This window comes from Mytilus trossulus, chromosome 1 (assembly GCF_036588685.1).
Source record: "Mytilus trossulus isolate FHL-02 chromosome 1, PNRI_Mtr1.1.1.hap1, whole genome shotgun sequence".
Lineage (NCBI taxonomy): Eukaryota > Metazoa > Mollusca > Bivalvia > Mytilida > Mytilidae > Mytilus > Mytilus trossulus.
The window spans coordinates 91,435,104-91,453,720 of NC_086373.1; the positions used below are offsets into that span (position 1 = coordinate 91,435,104).

Genomic DNA, 18,617 nt, shown 5'->3' on the forward strand with positions numbered 1-18,617 from the left:
AATGTAAGATGTAAAAACAGAATAAAAACAAGTCAATGCTCTCTCAACAGATACATTTGTTCAGCAAACAAAGCTAGATGCTTCGTTTTTAACTCATGTTAATTTCCTGCAAACGAAAGTGTTATTAAATGCAGCTACAACTTTTGGCTATGATATACTATTGAATTTGAATCTAAAATCAAATAACACTTGCCTCTAGCTTTGTCTATTGAGGTCCCTAGTAATATCAAATAACATATGCCTCTAGCTTTGTCTATTGAGGTCCCTAGTAATATCAAATAACATATGCCTGTAGCTTTGTCTATTGAGGTCCCTAGTAAGATCAAATAACACATGCCTCTAGCTTTGTCTATTGAGACCCCTAGTAAGCTCAAATAACACATGCCTCTAGCTTTGTCTATTGACCCCCCTAGTAAGATCAAATAACACATGCCTCTAGCTTGTCTATTGAGATCCCTAGTAATATCAAATAACATATGCCTCTACCTTTGTCTATTGAGACCCCTAGTAAGATCATATAACATATGCCTCTAGCTTTGTCTATTGAACCCCCTAGTAAGATCAAATAACACATGCCTCTAGCTTTGTCTATTGAGATCCCTAGTAAGATCAAATAACACATGCCTTTAGCTTTGTCTATTGAGACCCCTAATAAGATCAAATAATACATGCCTCTAACTTTGTCTATTGAAACCCTTAGTTAGATCAAATAACACATGCCCATAACTTCGTCTATTGAGACCCCTAGTAAGATCAAATAACACATGCCTCTAGCTTTGTCTATTGAGACCCATAGTAAGATCAAATAACACATGCCTATAACTTTGTCTATTGAGACAAATAACACATGCCTCTAGCTTTGTCTATTGAGACCCATAGTTAGATCAAATAACATCTGCCTATAACTTTGTCTATTGAGACCCCTAGTTAGGATTATCTCAATGAAAAAGTGATGGTCAATTTATACCTCGCAATTACTTTCAATTATCATTATGGTATAGTTTTTCAAAACATGTAATTTTAGGACATTTAAATCCTTATTTTTCCAAAGAAAGCTATACTGTAGAAAGAACTTTGGAACTGTTTTTGTATTTTAATTCAAAATTGAATTGTTATTACTTTCATGTTGATTTAGTTAAATTTTCAAGCAACAGTGCAGAACACTCATAATATAACGAGCAAAGATTGTTATTTAGTGCGATTGCGACCAGGACAACAACTGAACGTCTACTTCGAGGCTTTGTATTGTATATAAAGGAGTTAACTAGTTTACATTATATACACTACTATTATCTAAAGAATATTAGACACACAATAAATATTTAATAGCAAGTAAAACATATATGATTGCATATTATCGAATATATATGTAAAACGCATTTAAAAATGTTTAAATATAATTGTTTGTCTATATATCCGTGTTTTGTCGGTCCTGCGAAAGTGAGAAATAACGATCATAGAAGCTTGTCAATGATCAAAATACAGTTTTAAGAAACATTTTGAAAATATCTCTATTTATTTTCACCAATTTTGCTGATAACTGTCTTCAACTTTACATGAATTTGCTAACGCTCAGTAAAAGACGCTAGAGATTTGAAGTTTTATAAAAAATCTATATTTTAAATAGTAATGGTAGAAACAAATAATAGTCCCAAGTCAGGAGCCTCTAACCTTTGTTAGTCTTGTATGATTTTTAATTATAGTATCTTGTGTATAATTCGGAGTTTAGTATGACGTCCATTATCACTGTACTAGTATACATATTTTTTAGGGGCCAGCTGAAGAACACCTACGGTTGGGGGAATTCTCGCTATATTGAAGACTCATTGGTGGCCTTCGGCTGTTGTCTGCTCTATGGTCGGATTGTTGCCGCTTTGACACATTCACCATTTCCTTTCTCAATATTAATATATATACAATACAAATAAAGCACAATATCTTTCTATATATAGCAATTTCAAAACTGAAAAAAGTCTAGTGTAGTATAAACATAGCAGGAACCTTCAAAATAAAATTATGAGTTTTGAAAATTGGTTGTACTGGTGGCTATAATTGACTTGCTTGACTGACTTTCATGGTCGGTAATTAAATTCAAAGTTTTTCTAGTGTGCTTCGATCTGATTTATTTTTATTTTATATAAGTATAATGGTATGTTAAACTGTAACTGCTATTTGGAGAAAATCATTTTCTGACAGGGATCACTTTATTATTTAGTGTTAGATTTGTTTCGATTGTTAATTTTTTGGAAAGTTTGATTGTATGGCGAAGACCTTACTGGACATTAAAAACCGCATATAATAAACAACACTGTTCTTTTGACTTTAGTGTTTTTATGTTAAATAGCAGGTCTACAAACAATAAGGTCAATAAATTGCCTGTTCCATTATTTTACACTATTAAAACAAAAATAATGTATCTACAACCTATCACTATAAAAATGAACAGTTATTTAGGAATTGAAGATTATAAAACAAATCTTAGTACGTTTTCAGTTGTTCTATGTTAATTTTTTTAGTACTAATTAAAATAATAAAAAAGCTTCAAAATAAAATAATATAAATGATTCACGTTTTGATTTTTAATCAGTTTAACAAGCCAAAGTTTAATGCAAATTGGAACAGAATCAGTGGCATATCGTATTTACTGTATATTGACCTCGAGTACTTATATTTCCTAAGAAAAACAATAAAGTTTGCTGTGATCTTTTTTCGTATTTTATTGAACGGTAGATTTATACTAGTATTCATGATTATGTTGATATAGTTAATCTCTCAAACTGCAAAGAATTCTAAAACTTAAAAAGCATACTTCAATCTTTAAAAAGCAACGAGAAGACTGTCTTACGTTATATACCAGTAGGGGTCTATCTTTTGGTCTATACTAAACTAGTATGTTAATTAAATTAACGGTACCAATTTTCTTGCACCAAATGCGCATTTCGACAATACATGTCTCTTCAGCTTATATAAAAGATGAAGAGCTATAATCCAAAAGGTCCGAAATGTATAGCCAAATCCGTGAAAGGAATCAGAGCTTTGCATGAGGGAGATACATTCCTTAATTTATAATAATTTCTATCATTTTGTAACAGCAAATTTTAATAACACAGAAATCCGTATTAAGATTAATAGCCAAAACACATGTGAAATATCGAAAAACAAATATGGATTTTCACGTTTTACAACATGTATTTAAATATTCCAAAGTATAATTTTACCAATTCACCTGATTAACTGTTCAAGGTGTGTTTAATTCAATATTAGACATGTACGAGCCAACATGGTTATTTAAGTATAGCAAAGTTTTTAAAAATGAGGTAAGATCAATTTGTCTTTATTGTATCAGCATTAATTTCTAAAGTTTATTTGTTTGTGAATTGAATGAAACATCGTCGAATACTTTATCATATTTTACTGAAAAGGGAATGTTTCGTGGTAGCTTCTTTAATACGATAAGAGTTTATTGGAATGTTTTGCTCTTTTTTTCAGGAAAAGTAAAAGTTACAGTTGCAACAAAAAATTAGAGTTTAAAACTGATTTCAATCTCAGGCAGACTTTTCTTCAAAGATCTCCATCTGACGATACCGTAAAAGATTTAACAACGCAACGGCAAACAAGTATAGAAACACCTAGTTTCAGGGAGATAGTTGAAGAAGATGAAATCGAAAAAGCTCCAGAAATTGACAAAATAGAAAATATAATAGAAGTTCATGATGAATCTGATGGTAATAAAACATCAAAGCCAAAACCCGTTGCATGCCTTGAATGTGTAAAACCCATACAGGTTTTTAAAAGAGATGAAATAAAAAGAGGGGATCATATCAAATTCCATGGACGTATATATGATCACCATGCAATAGTAGTGGATATAATACATTCAAATAAGAAAGATCATAAAGTAACCGTAGAAATTGTACATGCATCAAACACGACAGTTGGTGCCATGTATTGCTGCTTACGGCCATTTAGTAGCATAGCAAAACTGTTACGTGAAACGAAACAAATAAATTTGAAAAAGAATAAAGTGATGGTATATAAATATTCAGACACAATTGAACATTTTTCGCCCGAAAGGATTGTTGAAAGGGCAAACACAGAGAGATCAAACCCGGGTTTCAAATACAACTTGCTAAATAATAACTGCGAGCATTTCGCAACACACTGCGTTACAGGAGAGAGTCTCAGCTTGCAAATAGGCAAAATAAGAATGATAAAGCGGCTATTTGTAAATCAAGGATTTCAAGGTATAAGTGATGAAGTTCTTCGAAACAAAATCTTACATGAAAAAGGAATGCTCTGTACACCGTGTTTCGAGAGAAATACACATTTATTAAATGTATCGAAAAAGTCGATAAAATCAAAAGTTGACTTGAACATCGGAGATATAATTACATACAAATATTACAGATGCTGGCATTCTGCTGTCGTACTTGAAATCAAACCACACGCTAGTTCACTGCAGTGTAAAATAGCTCATTACGCATTTCGTGGTTTGCATAAACATAGAAAAATTCGAGAGGAAACGTTAAGAATTCCGTTCGATGGAAGTGTTAAAGTAACTGACTTTTCCAACACTAAGTATACTGTCTACGATCCAGAAGAGGTGATGAAAAGGGCTCGAAGAAAGCTTGGCGAAAAGCGTTATGTACATTTTTCAAATGATTCAAGTCATTTTGCCCGTTGGTGTAAACTTGAATTATACAGAAATCGACTTATCAGTAAACATAAAGGACACACACAAAACACTTCGAATGTTATCAACCTTAAGTTGACTTGATGCACTAGCAGTACGCATCACAGAAGAAGACAACACATGTTAAAAGGATTTTCATTGGTTTCCTTTAATAGATTTGGTTTGAACATAAACCTAGATATTAGTTATAAGGGTTGTATGGTGAGGGGTAGTAGCTATGTATTTGCAATTTTTGAAAATCAGTGACTATATTTCATTGAAACTGCAATAAAATAGTAAGTAATTACAGAAATTTGTAGCTCTTGTTTTATAATCGCACCAGACTGATTTTTTTGTTTTCCATAGTTTTTTTTCAAGTTGTAACAGGTATGTTCCATCATAATGAAGTGCATGTTCTCTTGTGTTATTACCAGACTGTTAAAGTTGTAAATGTGTTACCAGGTTGTTGTTATAACATAGTCCTGCTAGAGATAATAACAACAAGAACAACATGTAGAAAGCACTAGACAATCACTATTTATGGAATAGAAAACAAAGGATATAGTGTATGAATTTATGATACACAATCTCTACACACACTAAAGGCAAATGAACATCATTTGTATTAATGTTCTTCGTCAAAAATTGTGCGCAATTAATTTTTTACTGACACGTCCACAGAGACTGATCTATAAACTGTATTGTTGATAGAATATCAGATATATTGTTGATAAAAGTAATATGAATTCTTAACGCATCTTTTTGTTTTAACCGAATGCTTTGAGGTTTCGAAATACTGTATCACTAGCCTGTCAACACAGGTTGTGAGTTCACATCCCTCACGTAATACTCCAATCTTAATTGACTAGAATTGTAAGTTTTCCTAACGTAGGGTTGGTGGTTTTATCAAGGCACTCATGCTTCCTCCACCAATACAAACTGATCACCACGAAAAGTACTGAAATTGCTGAAAGTTGCGTCAAAAACCAAACAATAATTCAATCAATCATCCATACCGATATAAAAATGTATGGTAAGAAAATGTTTAAAGCTATTGTTATGAAATACTTTTTTAAACTGACTGTATTTAATTCGTATAGGAAAAAAAAGGTAAAGCGGCAATTCAAAAAAGAGGGAATTCATATGCCGGTTTAACTATTTTTGCAGTATATTATCATATTTTCGAAACAACATTATAATTTGTCTGCTAGCTCCTGTATTCAAAGGATATTGAATGGATCTAAATCTTCTTCCAAAAGTTTAAAAAGTTCTCTTTTTATTACGTATTTTGAAAATTGTGTGCATATATAAACCTATTTTGACATGAGGCAGCTACGACGTTCTGTACAATACTTAGTTATATGTAAAAAAAAAAAAAAAGACAGAAAAAAAAGATACTATATTCTGACTTTAAAACTGATTGTATCTGATTATGTGTCAAATATTATTCCATTCGAATTATTTTAATATACAATACAAATAATGAGACGTGATTTTAAATGATTTTTTTTTTCAAAAAGGTATCAAACATAGACAAGATATCATGACTTTACGTCAAAACAATATCCGAATAAGATTATAATTATATTGATTTTATCAATTTCAAACCGTGGGAAATAAATTGTTATTACAAAAGTCTCGTCAATTTCTCATAGAGTATGACCGACCAAATTAGACTTATCACCGAATGTGTACTCACACGTGCAACACAACGGGTGTCACATATGGAGTAGAATCCCATTACTCCTCCGGAGCTCCTGAGATAACTGTGTTGAATTATTTGCCATTCGTTGTTTTTTGATTGTTTTTCCTTTTTAGCTCACCTGGCCAGAAGGTCAAGTGATCTTTTCTCATCACTTGGCGTCCGTCGTCCGTCGTCGTCGTTCTGCGTCCTGCGTCCGTCGTCGTTAACTTTTACAAAAATCTTCTCCTCTGAAACTACTGGGCCAAATTAAACCAAACTTGGCCACAATCATCATTGATATATCTAGTTTAAAATTTGTGTTTTGTTACCCCGCCAACCAACCGAGATGGCCGCCATGGCTAAAAATAGAACATAGGGGTAACATGCAGTTTTTGGCTTATTACTCAAAAACCAAAGCATTGAGAGCAAATCTGACATGGGGTAAATTTGTTTATCTGGTCAAGATCTATCTGCCCCTGAAATTTTTAGATGAATCAGACAACCCATTGTTGGGTTGCTGCCCTAAATTGGTAATGTTAAGGAAATTTTACTGTTTTTGGTTATTATCTTGAATATTATTATAGATGGAGATAAACTGTAAAGAGCAATAATGTTCAGCAAAGTAAGATTTACAAATAAGTCAACATGATCAGTTGACCCTTTTAGGAGTTATTGCCCTTTATAGTCAATGTTTAACCTTTTTTCGTAAATCTCCATGATCTTTTACAAAAATCTTCTCCTTTGAAACTACCGGGCCAAATTAATCCAAACTTGGCCACAATCATCATTGATGTATCTAGTTTAAAATTTGTGTTTTGTTACCCGGCCAACCAACCAAGATGACCGCCATGGCTAAAAATAGAACATAGGTGTAAAATGCAGTTTTTGGCTTATAACTCAAAAACCAAAACATTTAGAGCAAATCTGACATGAATAAAATTGTTTATCTGGTGAAGATCTATCTGCCCTGTAATTTTTAAATGAATCAGACAACCCATTGTTGGGTTGCTGCCCCTAAATTGGTAATTTTAAGGAAATTTTACTTTTTTTTGGTTATTATCTTGAATATTATTATAGATGGAGATAAACTGTAAACAGCAATAATGTTCAGCAAGGTAAGATTTACAAATAAAAGGACCCGGCATACTAACCAAGATGGCTGCCACGGCTAAAAATAGACGTTGGAGTAAAATGCGGTTTTTGGCTTATAACTCAATAACCAAAGCATTTAAAGCAAATCTGACAGAGGGTTAAATTGTTTATCAGGTCAAGATCTATCAGCCCTGACATTTTCAGATGAATCTGACAACCTGTTGCTAGGTTGATGCCCTTGAATTGATAATTTTAAGGAAATTTTTGCTGTTTTGGGTATTTATTTTGAATATTATTATAGATAGAGATAAGCTGTTAACAGAAAAAAATGTTCAACAAAGTAAGATCATCAAATAAGTCAGCATGACCAAAATGGTCAATTGACCCCCTAAGGAAATATAGCCCTTTTTAGTCAATTTTTTAATTTTTTTGTAAAATTTGTAAATTTTCACTTACATTTCCACTGAAGCTATTGGGCCAAGTTCATCAGACCTTCAAAAAGGAACATGTAAAATAGTACAAGACCCGGTCTTTTTTTGTTATTTTGTGGTTTTTTTCTTATCTAAATTGGATTAAAATTGCATTAAGATATAACATAGATTAAGAAGAAAATGTCTTTGGCGCAAAACTTTAAACTTCAGTGCACAAAAATGTCGTATAGGTTATATGCTGTTGCAGTAAGTGGTCAGTACCTTAACAAAATCTCATCGCAATAAATGAATGATTTGAATATTTTTAATTGGCCTTTCATCCACTTGTGTGGCTCTCCTGGTATACATATTTTTTTCAATTTAGTAGCACAGTTAACAGTCATGAAGTAATTCCTCAAACAATGGAAAATATCTACAAAAGAACAGGATTTCATTTTAAGGACATTTTCCAGAGATTTAGTTACACCAGCATTTCTTATATATCAACAGCTAAGCAAGACAATTTAAAGACTAAAACTACAATAAAAACAAATCCCATGCAGCCAACTGTTGAACACTTTGCATATTAATGACGATCCAAGTACACAAGGAAAGACACGGGGACAACATTCCAAATTCGTAAATTGTCAAGTGTTATTTAATATTGCTTTTAATACGTAAATTGGTAACTGTGTAATTCCAAAATGCTTAATTAATAAATTGTCAATTTCTTACTTGTAACTGTGCAATTCGTACATTCATGATATGTATATTTGTAATTCGTTGATTTTTCATTTTTTTATGGACCTCCCTTATTTAGTTTATCTTGGTATTTAGTATTTGTCGTATACTTCTTTATACTCAATAACTGAAACCATTTATCAGGTTATTGTACACATATTCACTTCAAATTTGAGGTTTCACACATGCAGTTTTGATCTCTGTCTTGAAAACTATTATCGAGAGACAGCAACTGTTTACAGCAATAACGATAACTAGCGTTTCAAGATATACACACACAAAAAAACGGCAAAAAATACGAAAAGCAGTAATCGACTCCTCAAATAAAATATTTTCCTTACTACCAGCTATTGGATATAGAGCTTTTTAGTTAAATCAAATATTGAAACAAACACATCATGTTGAACAAAATCTCGAAACATTATAACGTAATGTTAAAGCCGTATAACGAATTAGCAAATTATCATTACGACCAAAAGACACAGCAAATATGTTATCAAGGTCAATTCAGTATGTTGTTCAATCGTCAGCAAGAGTATGAACTCTTCATGAGTAGTACTGGAATGTCATTTCAATGACAGTTTGAGGAACAATCAGAGATTGATTATATATATCATTACAAATACAACCTGCCCGAAACAATTTACGGATATGAAATTAGTAGTTTGCATTGTATATCTTTTTACACTATTCTTCAATAGATTTGGGTGATCAATTTTCAAATAACTGCATGAACTACAAGTTTAATAACAAACACAGTTATGTCTATTGCACAAATACGTAATCCTACTGGTCGAAAGGCAGTAACTGTCACTGTTTGTCAGTATTAATTATCTATCTTCTTAATGTGAGAAAATTAAAAGTCTATGATAAGGAAAGTGGTTACCAAAAATACTGTAATAGTTCAAGTGGTCAGTGTTTAATTTTTTGGGAAATTTACTTTATAGCAGTTTTTGTAAGACGTGAAAACCAATTACCGTCATTCTATATTAATTGAAGTTAGATGGCTTTAAGTTAGGTCTTTATTGTTTTCAAAGGCATCATAATTATCATTTAATACACAAGGCGCGCGTTTCGTCTACATAAGACTCCATCAGTGAGCTCAGATCAAGTAACCCTCAGATCAAAATAGTTATTAAGTACAAAGTTGAAGAGCATTGAGGATTAAAAATTCCAAAAGTTTTTGTGCCAAATACGGATAAGGTAATCTCTACCTGGGATAAAAACTTCCTTAGTATTTCGAAAAAAAATTATACTTAACCTATTCTTACAAAATGAGGAGTATTAACTTTTTATATAAAAAGTCATCAATAAATTTGGATATTTATAAATGAATAATTTTTATCGTAGAGTGTTGTCCTGATAATACAGGAGTTGTCTTTCTTTGCTTATCTCGGCAAACGTGGGGTTATACTTATTGCTGAATCAATATAACCGGACCAAATGAAAATGCTAATAACTTTTCATGTCTCAAAATATTTATCTCATATATGAAATATAATGAGATTGCATTGTTTAATACATAAATATATGGAGAAAAAACGAAAGCAAATATTCAAAGCTTGGCCTTGATGAGGTGAAATGATATTTTGTAGGCGATTGTTTTATCATTTGCACATCACTCCCATGGAGCACACTGCTCTTTCGTCTGCCGAAGAAATATTACATTACATACAAAACTAGACACGACCTATTATGTTTCATATAAGGAGATTTATGGTTTTAATCGGTGGGACTGAAATCCAGCAACAAAATGAAAAGTTTTTTGGCGTTCGATTTAGATCATTATATTTTTATTTTTTAGATGATAAGACTATAACATTATTGTCACAACTAAGAAACAGAAGACGGAATTATCGTTACGACAATAGGAATAAAACAATTGTCATCAGTGAAACGGACGGTCTATAACGGTCAACCTTCTCAGGATGACGTTTGTTTTGAACAGAGGTATACTACTGTTGCCTTTATTTGTAAGACTTTTGAAGGAGTAACTTCAACAATTAGAATCGATGAATCAAACGTTTCCTTGAAAGCAAAAACTCATTTTAGGAAACGTAAACTCATGAATACCGTATCAACTGTGAGATAAATACTCAGTATGCAGTCGCTGCTTGTTTGGACCTTGCATACACTCCTTTCTACTATCTGTTCTTGAAATTTAATATCAGCCAACACACTTCTGCCTTCGTGTTTTGGCAAAAAAAACATACTGTTTAGTCGTCTATAAAAGGCCCCGACATGAAAAATATGGGACAGTTCAATTGAGAAAACCAAAGGCCTAATTCATAACAAAATCAAAACAAATATGACGGACATGAAACATCGAAAACCACTTAACTACAGGCTCTTGGCAAAGGACATGCACATAAATAAAGAATAATGCGGGATTTCAAACTAACATGTATATTTAACATATGAAAAGCAGGTATAGCTAACCTGATTGACCCGAATTTTTAAACTTTTACAAAAAAATAAAATTAATGTTCTACAGTTTATTTGAATAATTTCTGCATTTATCATCCTGTGAATATTTGATATTTGAAACTTGAAACTAGACATATGTAAACAACCAATCAACCAATCAATTTATGATAAAATCATCCCCAAATTTTAAGCAGATGAAATATCTAATGTAATGAAATATTTAAATGAGAAAGAATATTTCTTAAACTTATCACAAAAAAACTGTTGTACAAGTGAGAGGTTAAGCTAGTCAGGGTTTAACCAACTATAGTATTTGGAAACTGCCTGTTACAAGTGGAATTTGACATTTGTTTTTATTTCGTTACATTGGATGATAGTGTTTGATTTGATCAGTTTGTATGGGCGTCTCCCCCCTTTTTCAAATTTAATATTTATCTTATAATTGAAACATAACCTTAATACACTATAACTCTTTTTTTAAAATATCAAACAATAATTTATAATAATGAAATTGACAAAATTTCAAAACCAGATATTAGTATGTTGAGGAAGACAAATTATTAAATGTCTGACAGTAGGAAATAGAAAAACTCTTCTTGAAAGATTGCATCATTTCCGTTCTTTCATGTGAAAAAGTTATTTTCCCAAATTAAATAAATAATAACATTTGTCAAAATCTATTCCTGTTTGAAACAATAACAAGAGCAACATAAAGAATGTGTTTCCTTTTGTACCTACAAAAAGTTCGTTGTTATTATTTTATGTACATGTTAAAAATTGTCGATTTAAAAAAACACAATAATATTTGACCTTGAGATTATAAGATCCAATTGAGGAAATTCATTTGAACTTTAAAGTATGTTACATTTATTTTAAAACACAATTCAAACTGTAGTACGTTTAAAGATTTAATATATCCGTTTCAGTAATGTAAATTATGTATAAATATACAACAGTAGTATACCGCTGTACGAAAGTTATAAATCGATTGAGAGAAAAAACAAATCCAGGTTGCATTGGTTCATATCATAACATTTGTTGTTTTCTGTTTAGTGTGAAGTTTGTATCAATTATGGTTCAATATAATTTATATGACAATTAAAGACAAAAGAAAGACAGCTTATTTTTATCTCACACTTTTTGTGTTTATTTTTTATATATGTGTTTGGTTTTTTTTTATAGTGAGTAAAATTATAACACAATGGCTCTTCCCATTTTTTTTAAATTTTTACCTATGTTTTTGTTTTTTTTGTTCATACATCCTTGTCAACATAATGAAATTTTAACCGAACGGCTATACAAGTGGGTGTTTTAAATGGCGATAAAATCAAGTTAAAACCACAATAATCTATATAAGAAAATTCCTCTACCAAGTGAGGAATATGACAGTTGTTATCCATTTGTTTGAGCTTTTGGTTTTGCGTTTTGAGTAGGGACTTTTTTAATAGGACGTATTAATTTTTGAAACAGGATAACTACACACACCTAAGACAAATGAACATCGTCTGTATTGATGTTCTTCATAAAAAAAACATGCAGTGAGCACAGCTTTTTGTTTAAATACACGTCCACTAGACATACCAAATACAAAATGTATGTTAAAAATAATAAAATCAGAAATATTTTTATTGTCTGTTATAAAAGTTTTTTTCTTATTTCTTTTTTAATTACAAAGTATTAGTCGCTTCCTTTCAGAATATACTTGTTCTTACGTTGGTAATCAAAGTTTGACTAATCATTGCATTTTCTTCAAAATGTGATTATTTCTATAAAGAGTCGAGAAATCAAACCTAAACTACGAGAAAAGACATTGTCAAACATATTTTTTTTTTCATACTGTCAAAACTATTCTAAATGAAAGTTATGCTTTAAAAGAAGAATGCACTATTCTATTATCATTGATTTGAATATGTCAGGCTCTTTCCTTTAATGCATTGAAAAGAATGCTATATCACATATACCAAAAACGTATCGGTATTATAAACGTGATATTTGATTAATGAAAAAAATTAACACATACGAACATGAACATTCTTCGCCTGCTTAGGTTTCGATTTAAATCATAATGAAAACGAAACTCAGTGTATACCCTGCATTCACCTTAGACAATTATTATGTTTTAATAATTCAAAAACATTTGTTATTTTAGTACATTTTATTTATTTTCTTTTCAAAGAAAGCAATACCGAATCATGCTTGTGTTTTATCTAAAAAACGAATTGATTATCATGATCATGATCATGCTGATATGAAAAAAATGTGCAAATAAAAAACAGCAACAGAACACTCACACCACATATTTGACACGAGGAGGAACGTGTAAATAACACAGCTCCCTGAGTACCGTCCCTTGGTGTCTGTTGCAGAATGGAAACATACACTATTCTAAATATCTGTTCCTGCAGTATATTTATTTGCTGTGAATATACATGAACTTTTTACGTTTGTATATGTTTTTCTGCATCAGATACGAGGAGGATTGTTAGACCTTTTAAGATCAGAATCCTACAGCATCGTCCCTTGGTGTCTGTTGCAGCTAAACAATCATTTGTATTTATACATTTCCAGCAAATATAATAAAATCAAGTGAGAAAAAAAATTAATAATAAAAGAATAAAAAAATAAGTAAATAAATTTAAAAAAAAGTTTGCCACATCTCTAGAGTAGCAACTCTTGAATACTTTTTTATTTAACAAACAATACCTATATGACTTTATTTCATTAGATTATTTTACAATGGTATTTAAACTCATGAAGTTGTATCAATTATATATGTTATGTGTATATGCCCCCCCCCCCCCCCCTTGGGGACCTAATTTGAAAAATAAAATTTATCTTATCTTATCTTATCTTGTCTTATATGTAGATCAAGACTGATATAACTTTTAATGCGACCAAGATAACTGAACGTCTTATGCATGGCTTTGAACAGGTTTTTATACCTGGCGTTTACTTTTTGAGAGTATTACCTGACTATACAATCTTCTTTACTCCACCATTATCATTGAGGAAATGTCTGTACCAAGTCCGGAATATGACAGTTGTTTTGTGTGTTTGATCTTTTGATTTTGTCATTTGAAAAGGTACTTTCCGTTTTGAATTTTTCACATGGATAGGCTTTATTACTTTTTACAAGCTTCTGGCATATACAACACATTTATTTATAGAGCACCAGGCTAACAATAAATGTATAATATCAACAAAAACAAGGACATAACTGCACCTTTTTTACACCTGTAAACACATTAAAATGTTTTAACTATATAACAATTTACCTGGTAACTGACGTTATTCAAGTTGGGACATTTACTAGTAGACACGAAGACTATTTAAGTATAAAAATGTGGTAAGATTCAATTTTCTCTTATCGTTTTTTTTTCTTTTTTCTTGTTGGTGTATTTGTCTGTTTTGTGACTGCTGTATTAAAAAGTATCGAATAGCATAAATATAAAGATCAAATATTTGGACGTAGTCAGAAAGAATAAAAACAGAAAGTAGTACACATTTTAAACAAAATAGTTCATACGCATAGCGTGTTCCTTTGTCAATAAGTAAGGTATTTGGGAAACAAATATTAAATGGAATCTTAAGGACTTAGGATCCCAGTGGAACACTTGAAAGTTTCTTTAGAATAATAATAAAACTATATGAAATACAATAGGAGGGCACATTTGTTATTCAGATCAGAAGCACCTGTTTTTGTACTACCAAACTACTTGGAACATTTGCGCTCTAATATGCAATTGAAGATATTTTAAATTTTTCAGTCCAAGTCAGGATAATATATAGTTTTGACATGAAATGTCTGCTACTTTTTTTAAATTCAGGCAAAAAAACCGTTATTGCTCGCAGTTGTGGAATTTATCAGAGAAAGGAATTGGCTATGAAAAATTCGTGGTTTTATTTCTAAGATCAATTTAATTACGTAAAAAGAGATTGGGGTTACTGCATTTTTCTTTTTTTTAGGAAGAGTATAAAGAACAAAAGGAACAAATTCAAAACAATATGGACTGGGAATGATTATGAAATTAGACACAGTAACCAACAACGATCTCCATCTGAAGGAACGGTCAAAGTTTTAACACTGCAACGTACCGTATTAGAAGAACCTGAAGATGATGAAATTACAGAATATCCCGAAATTGAGGAATCTAACAAAATAGAAGAAACTAGAGATAAGTACGATGATCTTGATGGTAGAAAAACACAAAAGACAAAACCTGTGGCATGCCTTGAATGTGTGAAACCGATTCAGGTTTTCACAAGTGACGAAATAAAAATAGGAGATCACGTCAAATTCCATGGACGAATATATGATCACCATGCAATTGTTGTAGATGTTAAATCTTCGAATGAAAAAGATCATAAAGTAGACTTAGAATTGGTACATGCATCAAACACGACAGCTGGTGCAATATATAATTGTATAAAACCGTTTGGTAACAAAGCTAAATTGTTGAGAGAAACAAAACGAATAAATTTAAAGAAGATAAAAGTTATGGTGTATAAATATTCGGATACTATTGAACATTTTTCGCCAAAAGAGATTGTCAGTAGAGCAGTCACAACGAAATCCAATCCTGATTTCAAATACAACTTGCTACATAATAACTGTGAGCATTTTACAACATGGTGCGTTACAGGACAGGGTCTCAGCTTACAAATCCGAAAGATACGAATGGTAAAGGGACTTTTTGCAAATCAAGGATTTCAAGGTATCGGTGACGAAGTTCTTCGAAATAAAATCGAATGTGAAAAGGGAATGCTATGTGCACTGTGTTTCGAGAGAAATCGAAAATTGTTAAATGTCCCAAAACAACCAATCAAATCAAAAAAGGATGTGGAGATTGGAGATATAATTACATATACGTACTACAGATGTTGGCATACTGCCGTCGTGCTTGAAATCATAGCACACGACAAATCACTGCAGTGTAAAATAGCTCATTATGCATTTCGTGGTTTACATAGAGATAGAAAAATTAGACAGGAAACATTAAGAATTCCGTTAGATGGTAGTGTAAAAGTAACTGACTTCTCTAACACTGATTATACTGTCTATGATCCAGAAGAAGTGGTTGAAAGGGCTCGAAGTAAGCTTGGCGAAAAACGTTATGATCATTTTTCGAACGATTCAAGTCATTTTGCTCGATGGTGTAAACTTAAATTGTACAGAAAGCGATATTCAATGGAATAAACATTTTGACATTTATGTGCGTCAATCTATAGTCCTAACCATAGAGTATTATGCATGAATCATTGTCAAGCATCATTAAATTTATTTCATTCACTTTTTGAAGAAAAAAAGGACAACATATGTGATGTTCGAACTTGCAAGCATTTTCTTCGATAATCACAATGGTCTTTGTTTCGCACACTCGACTACGATCGCTGATATTAAATTTGAAATACATGTTTTTCTTAAAATGCTTCATTTGGCTGAATGGATTATTGTACATGCATAAGCAAACAAATCATGTAGATTCTGTATAATTGACGCTGAATGTATTTCGGTTTCACCACTATGTAAATTGATTTCTAGTATTTTGTTTTAATTCTATTGTTTTCGTTTCAATGAATTTTGTATTTGAGTGGTTTAGGTGACCTAACCCATTTAATAAAGTTTTCAACATTCGACATTTCTAATTCTTATATTAATACAACAGAAATTTAACTATAAAATAAGGAAGTACAAACATTTAGAACGACAAAACTAGGAGGCCGGTTACCAAAGTTGGTATTGTAAACGTTTAATCGTCAAAAATATTATACATGTATCATAAATCATTCGATTCGAAAATATGTGTCATTAAAATTAATTTGGTCGTGAAAGGTAAATAAGATGCCGTTTTTCAGAAATCGAGATCAAAGGTCGCATGTCGTTTTCAAGGAAAAACAAAATTGAATATCTGATTTCATTTGAATAAGGCTGATGTATAAATTCAATATGTTTTCTTCCTTATTTAACTTTTCATAAAAAAATGAGAATACATTAAATGAGTTTTCCGAGAAAAAAAACGTATGCTACTTTACAAAAAAGGGGCATGATTTTCAATTTTTTTTAAAATATGTTTTTTCTTTTCTTCAAATGATGAGAACAGCCGCCGTCAAAACTAAACAAAAAGTATAGAAAAATATGAACAAACTTGTATTTTATATTACTATCTATCATACCCCAATCCAAATGAAAACTTGAGTTTTGTGCATATTCTTTGAATCAGTACATGCAAAAATGGCAACAAAAATTATTTTAAAGCAGACTAATAATTGCGTTTAAACAATGCCATGACGTTTTGTATGGAATTAAACATATTGATAGGAATATAATCATTACAAAATAGACTAACGTTCATTCTTTATACATATATAAGGCCGTTCGATTTCTCGTTTGAATTGTTTTACATTGTCATTTCGGGGCATGACTATGCGGTATATGTATATGCGGTGACTATACTTGTTAGTTTCTGTGTCATTTCGGTCTCTTATGGAGATACAATGATCTTTTTTTCTTATATCAACAACTTTAAAATTACATTTTCATGAAAGAACCGACTTTTATTCGTTTGAAAACTGCGACAGATTGAATTATGCAATCCCAACTAACACAAGATAAGAAATTATTTTCTATGCATGATTGATAAGCGTCGCCCTAAACACGAGTTACTGCTCTTTAACTTCGTACTTTATTCGGCTTTTTTTTAACTTTTTTGGATTCGAGCGTCACTGATGAGTCTTTTGAAGACGAAACGCGCGTCTGGCGTATAGTAAATTTAGTCCTGGTATCTATGATGAGTTTATTTAATAATTAACCATATCAATGGCCTGTGAAGAAGAAAAAACCAACTGACAAACAATAGCACAGAAAACACAACCTTTCACACGGTGACATTGGTTTCTTGACTTCAGCCGGCTGCTATATTATCTGTATGTTTCTAAGAAACATTACAGGCAACACTTGTTTATCAATGTACATTCAAAAAAAAACAGGGGGGAATTTTCACAGAACTTCAAGAGTTCAAATCAGTCGCGTCTACAGTATGCATCTCGTGCCATGCAAATGAAAAATATCATGAGATCTGATCTGATACTTAGTATTTTTTAAAAGATCTTAAGCCGCGAAAAGATGATGTTAGTGAGTTGATTCACGGTAAATATCAAAGGTAACATGATCAATGAGTGTGACCAAAAAACTTATTTTTTTTCCATTTCAGTCGACGGTTCTTCTTCATTATTCAGTACATATCACCAAATCTGCACATTGAGCTTTGGATCCTCAATGCTCCTCAACTTTGTACTTGTTTGGCTTTATAACTATTTTGATATGAGCATTACTGATGAGTCTTATGTTGACGAAACGCGCGTCTAGCGTACTTAATTAAATTCCTGGTACCTATTGATAACTATTGAACTGACTCAAGTGTCACATGTGGTGCAGAATCTAATAACCTTCCGGTTAACACGAGATTTTCAGTAAGGATCGAGTATGTCTTTATACAAAAAATGTGAGATGACTGCCAATGAGGCAAATCTCCACAAGAGACCAAATGACACAGAAATTAACAACTATAGTTTGTTATTTAGTGTTTTGTAA

At 31.5% G+C, this 18,617-nt stretch overlaps 2 protein-coding genes across 2 annotated transcripts; both read left to right on the forward strand.

The window, feature by feature from the left end:
- Nucleotides 1–3,247: 3,247 nt before the first annotated feature.
- LOC134704666 (uncharacterized) lies at nt 3,248–6,515 on the forward strand. The gene is made up of 3 exons (XM_063563575.1): nt 3,248–3,317; nt 3,490–3,945; nt 6,491–6,515. The coding sequence occupies exons 1-3, from the start codon at nt 3,313–3,315 to the stop codon at nt 6,513–6,515; spliced, it is 486 nt and encodes a 161-aa protein (XP_063419645.1). The 5' UTR covers nt 3,248–3,312.
- Nucleotides 6,516–14,277: 7,762 nt separating this feature from the next.
- On the forward strand, nt 14,278–16,223 carry LOC134704682 (uncharacterized). Its single transcript, XM_063563576.1, has 2 exons — nt 14,278–14,372; nt 14,993–16,223. Exons 1-2 carry the CDS (start codon nt 14,368–14,370, stop codon nt 16,221–16,223), a joined length of 1,236 nt encoding a protein of 411 aa, XP_063419646.1. The 5' UTR covers nt 14,278–14,367.
- The last annotated feature ends 2,394 nt before the right edge of the window (nt 16,224–18,617 follow it).

Excerpts from the sequence above, each read along its gene's own strand:
- LOC134704666 (XM_063563575.1), top strand. Across the intron at positions 3,946-6,490 it reads AACACGACAGTTGGTGCCAT|CTCACCTGGCCAGAAGGTCA; the intron begins GTATTGCTGCTT and ends TTTCCTTTTTAG.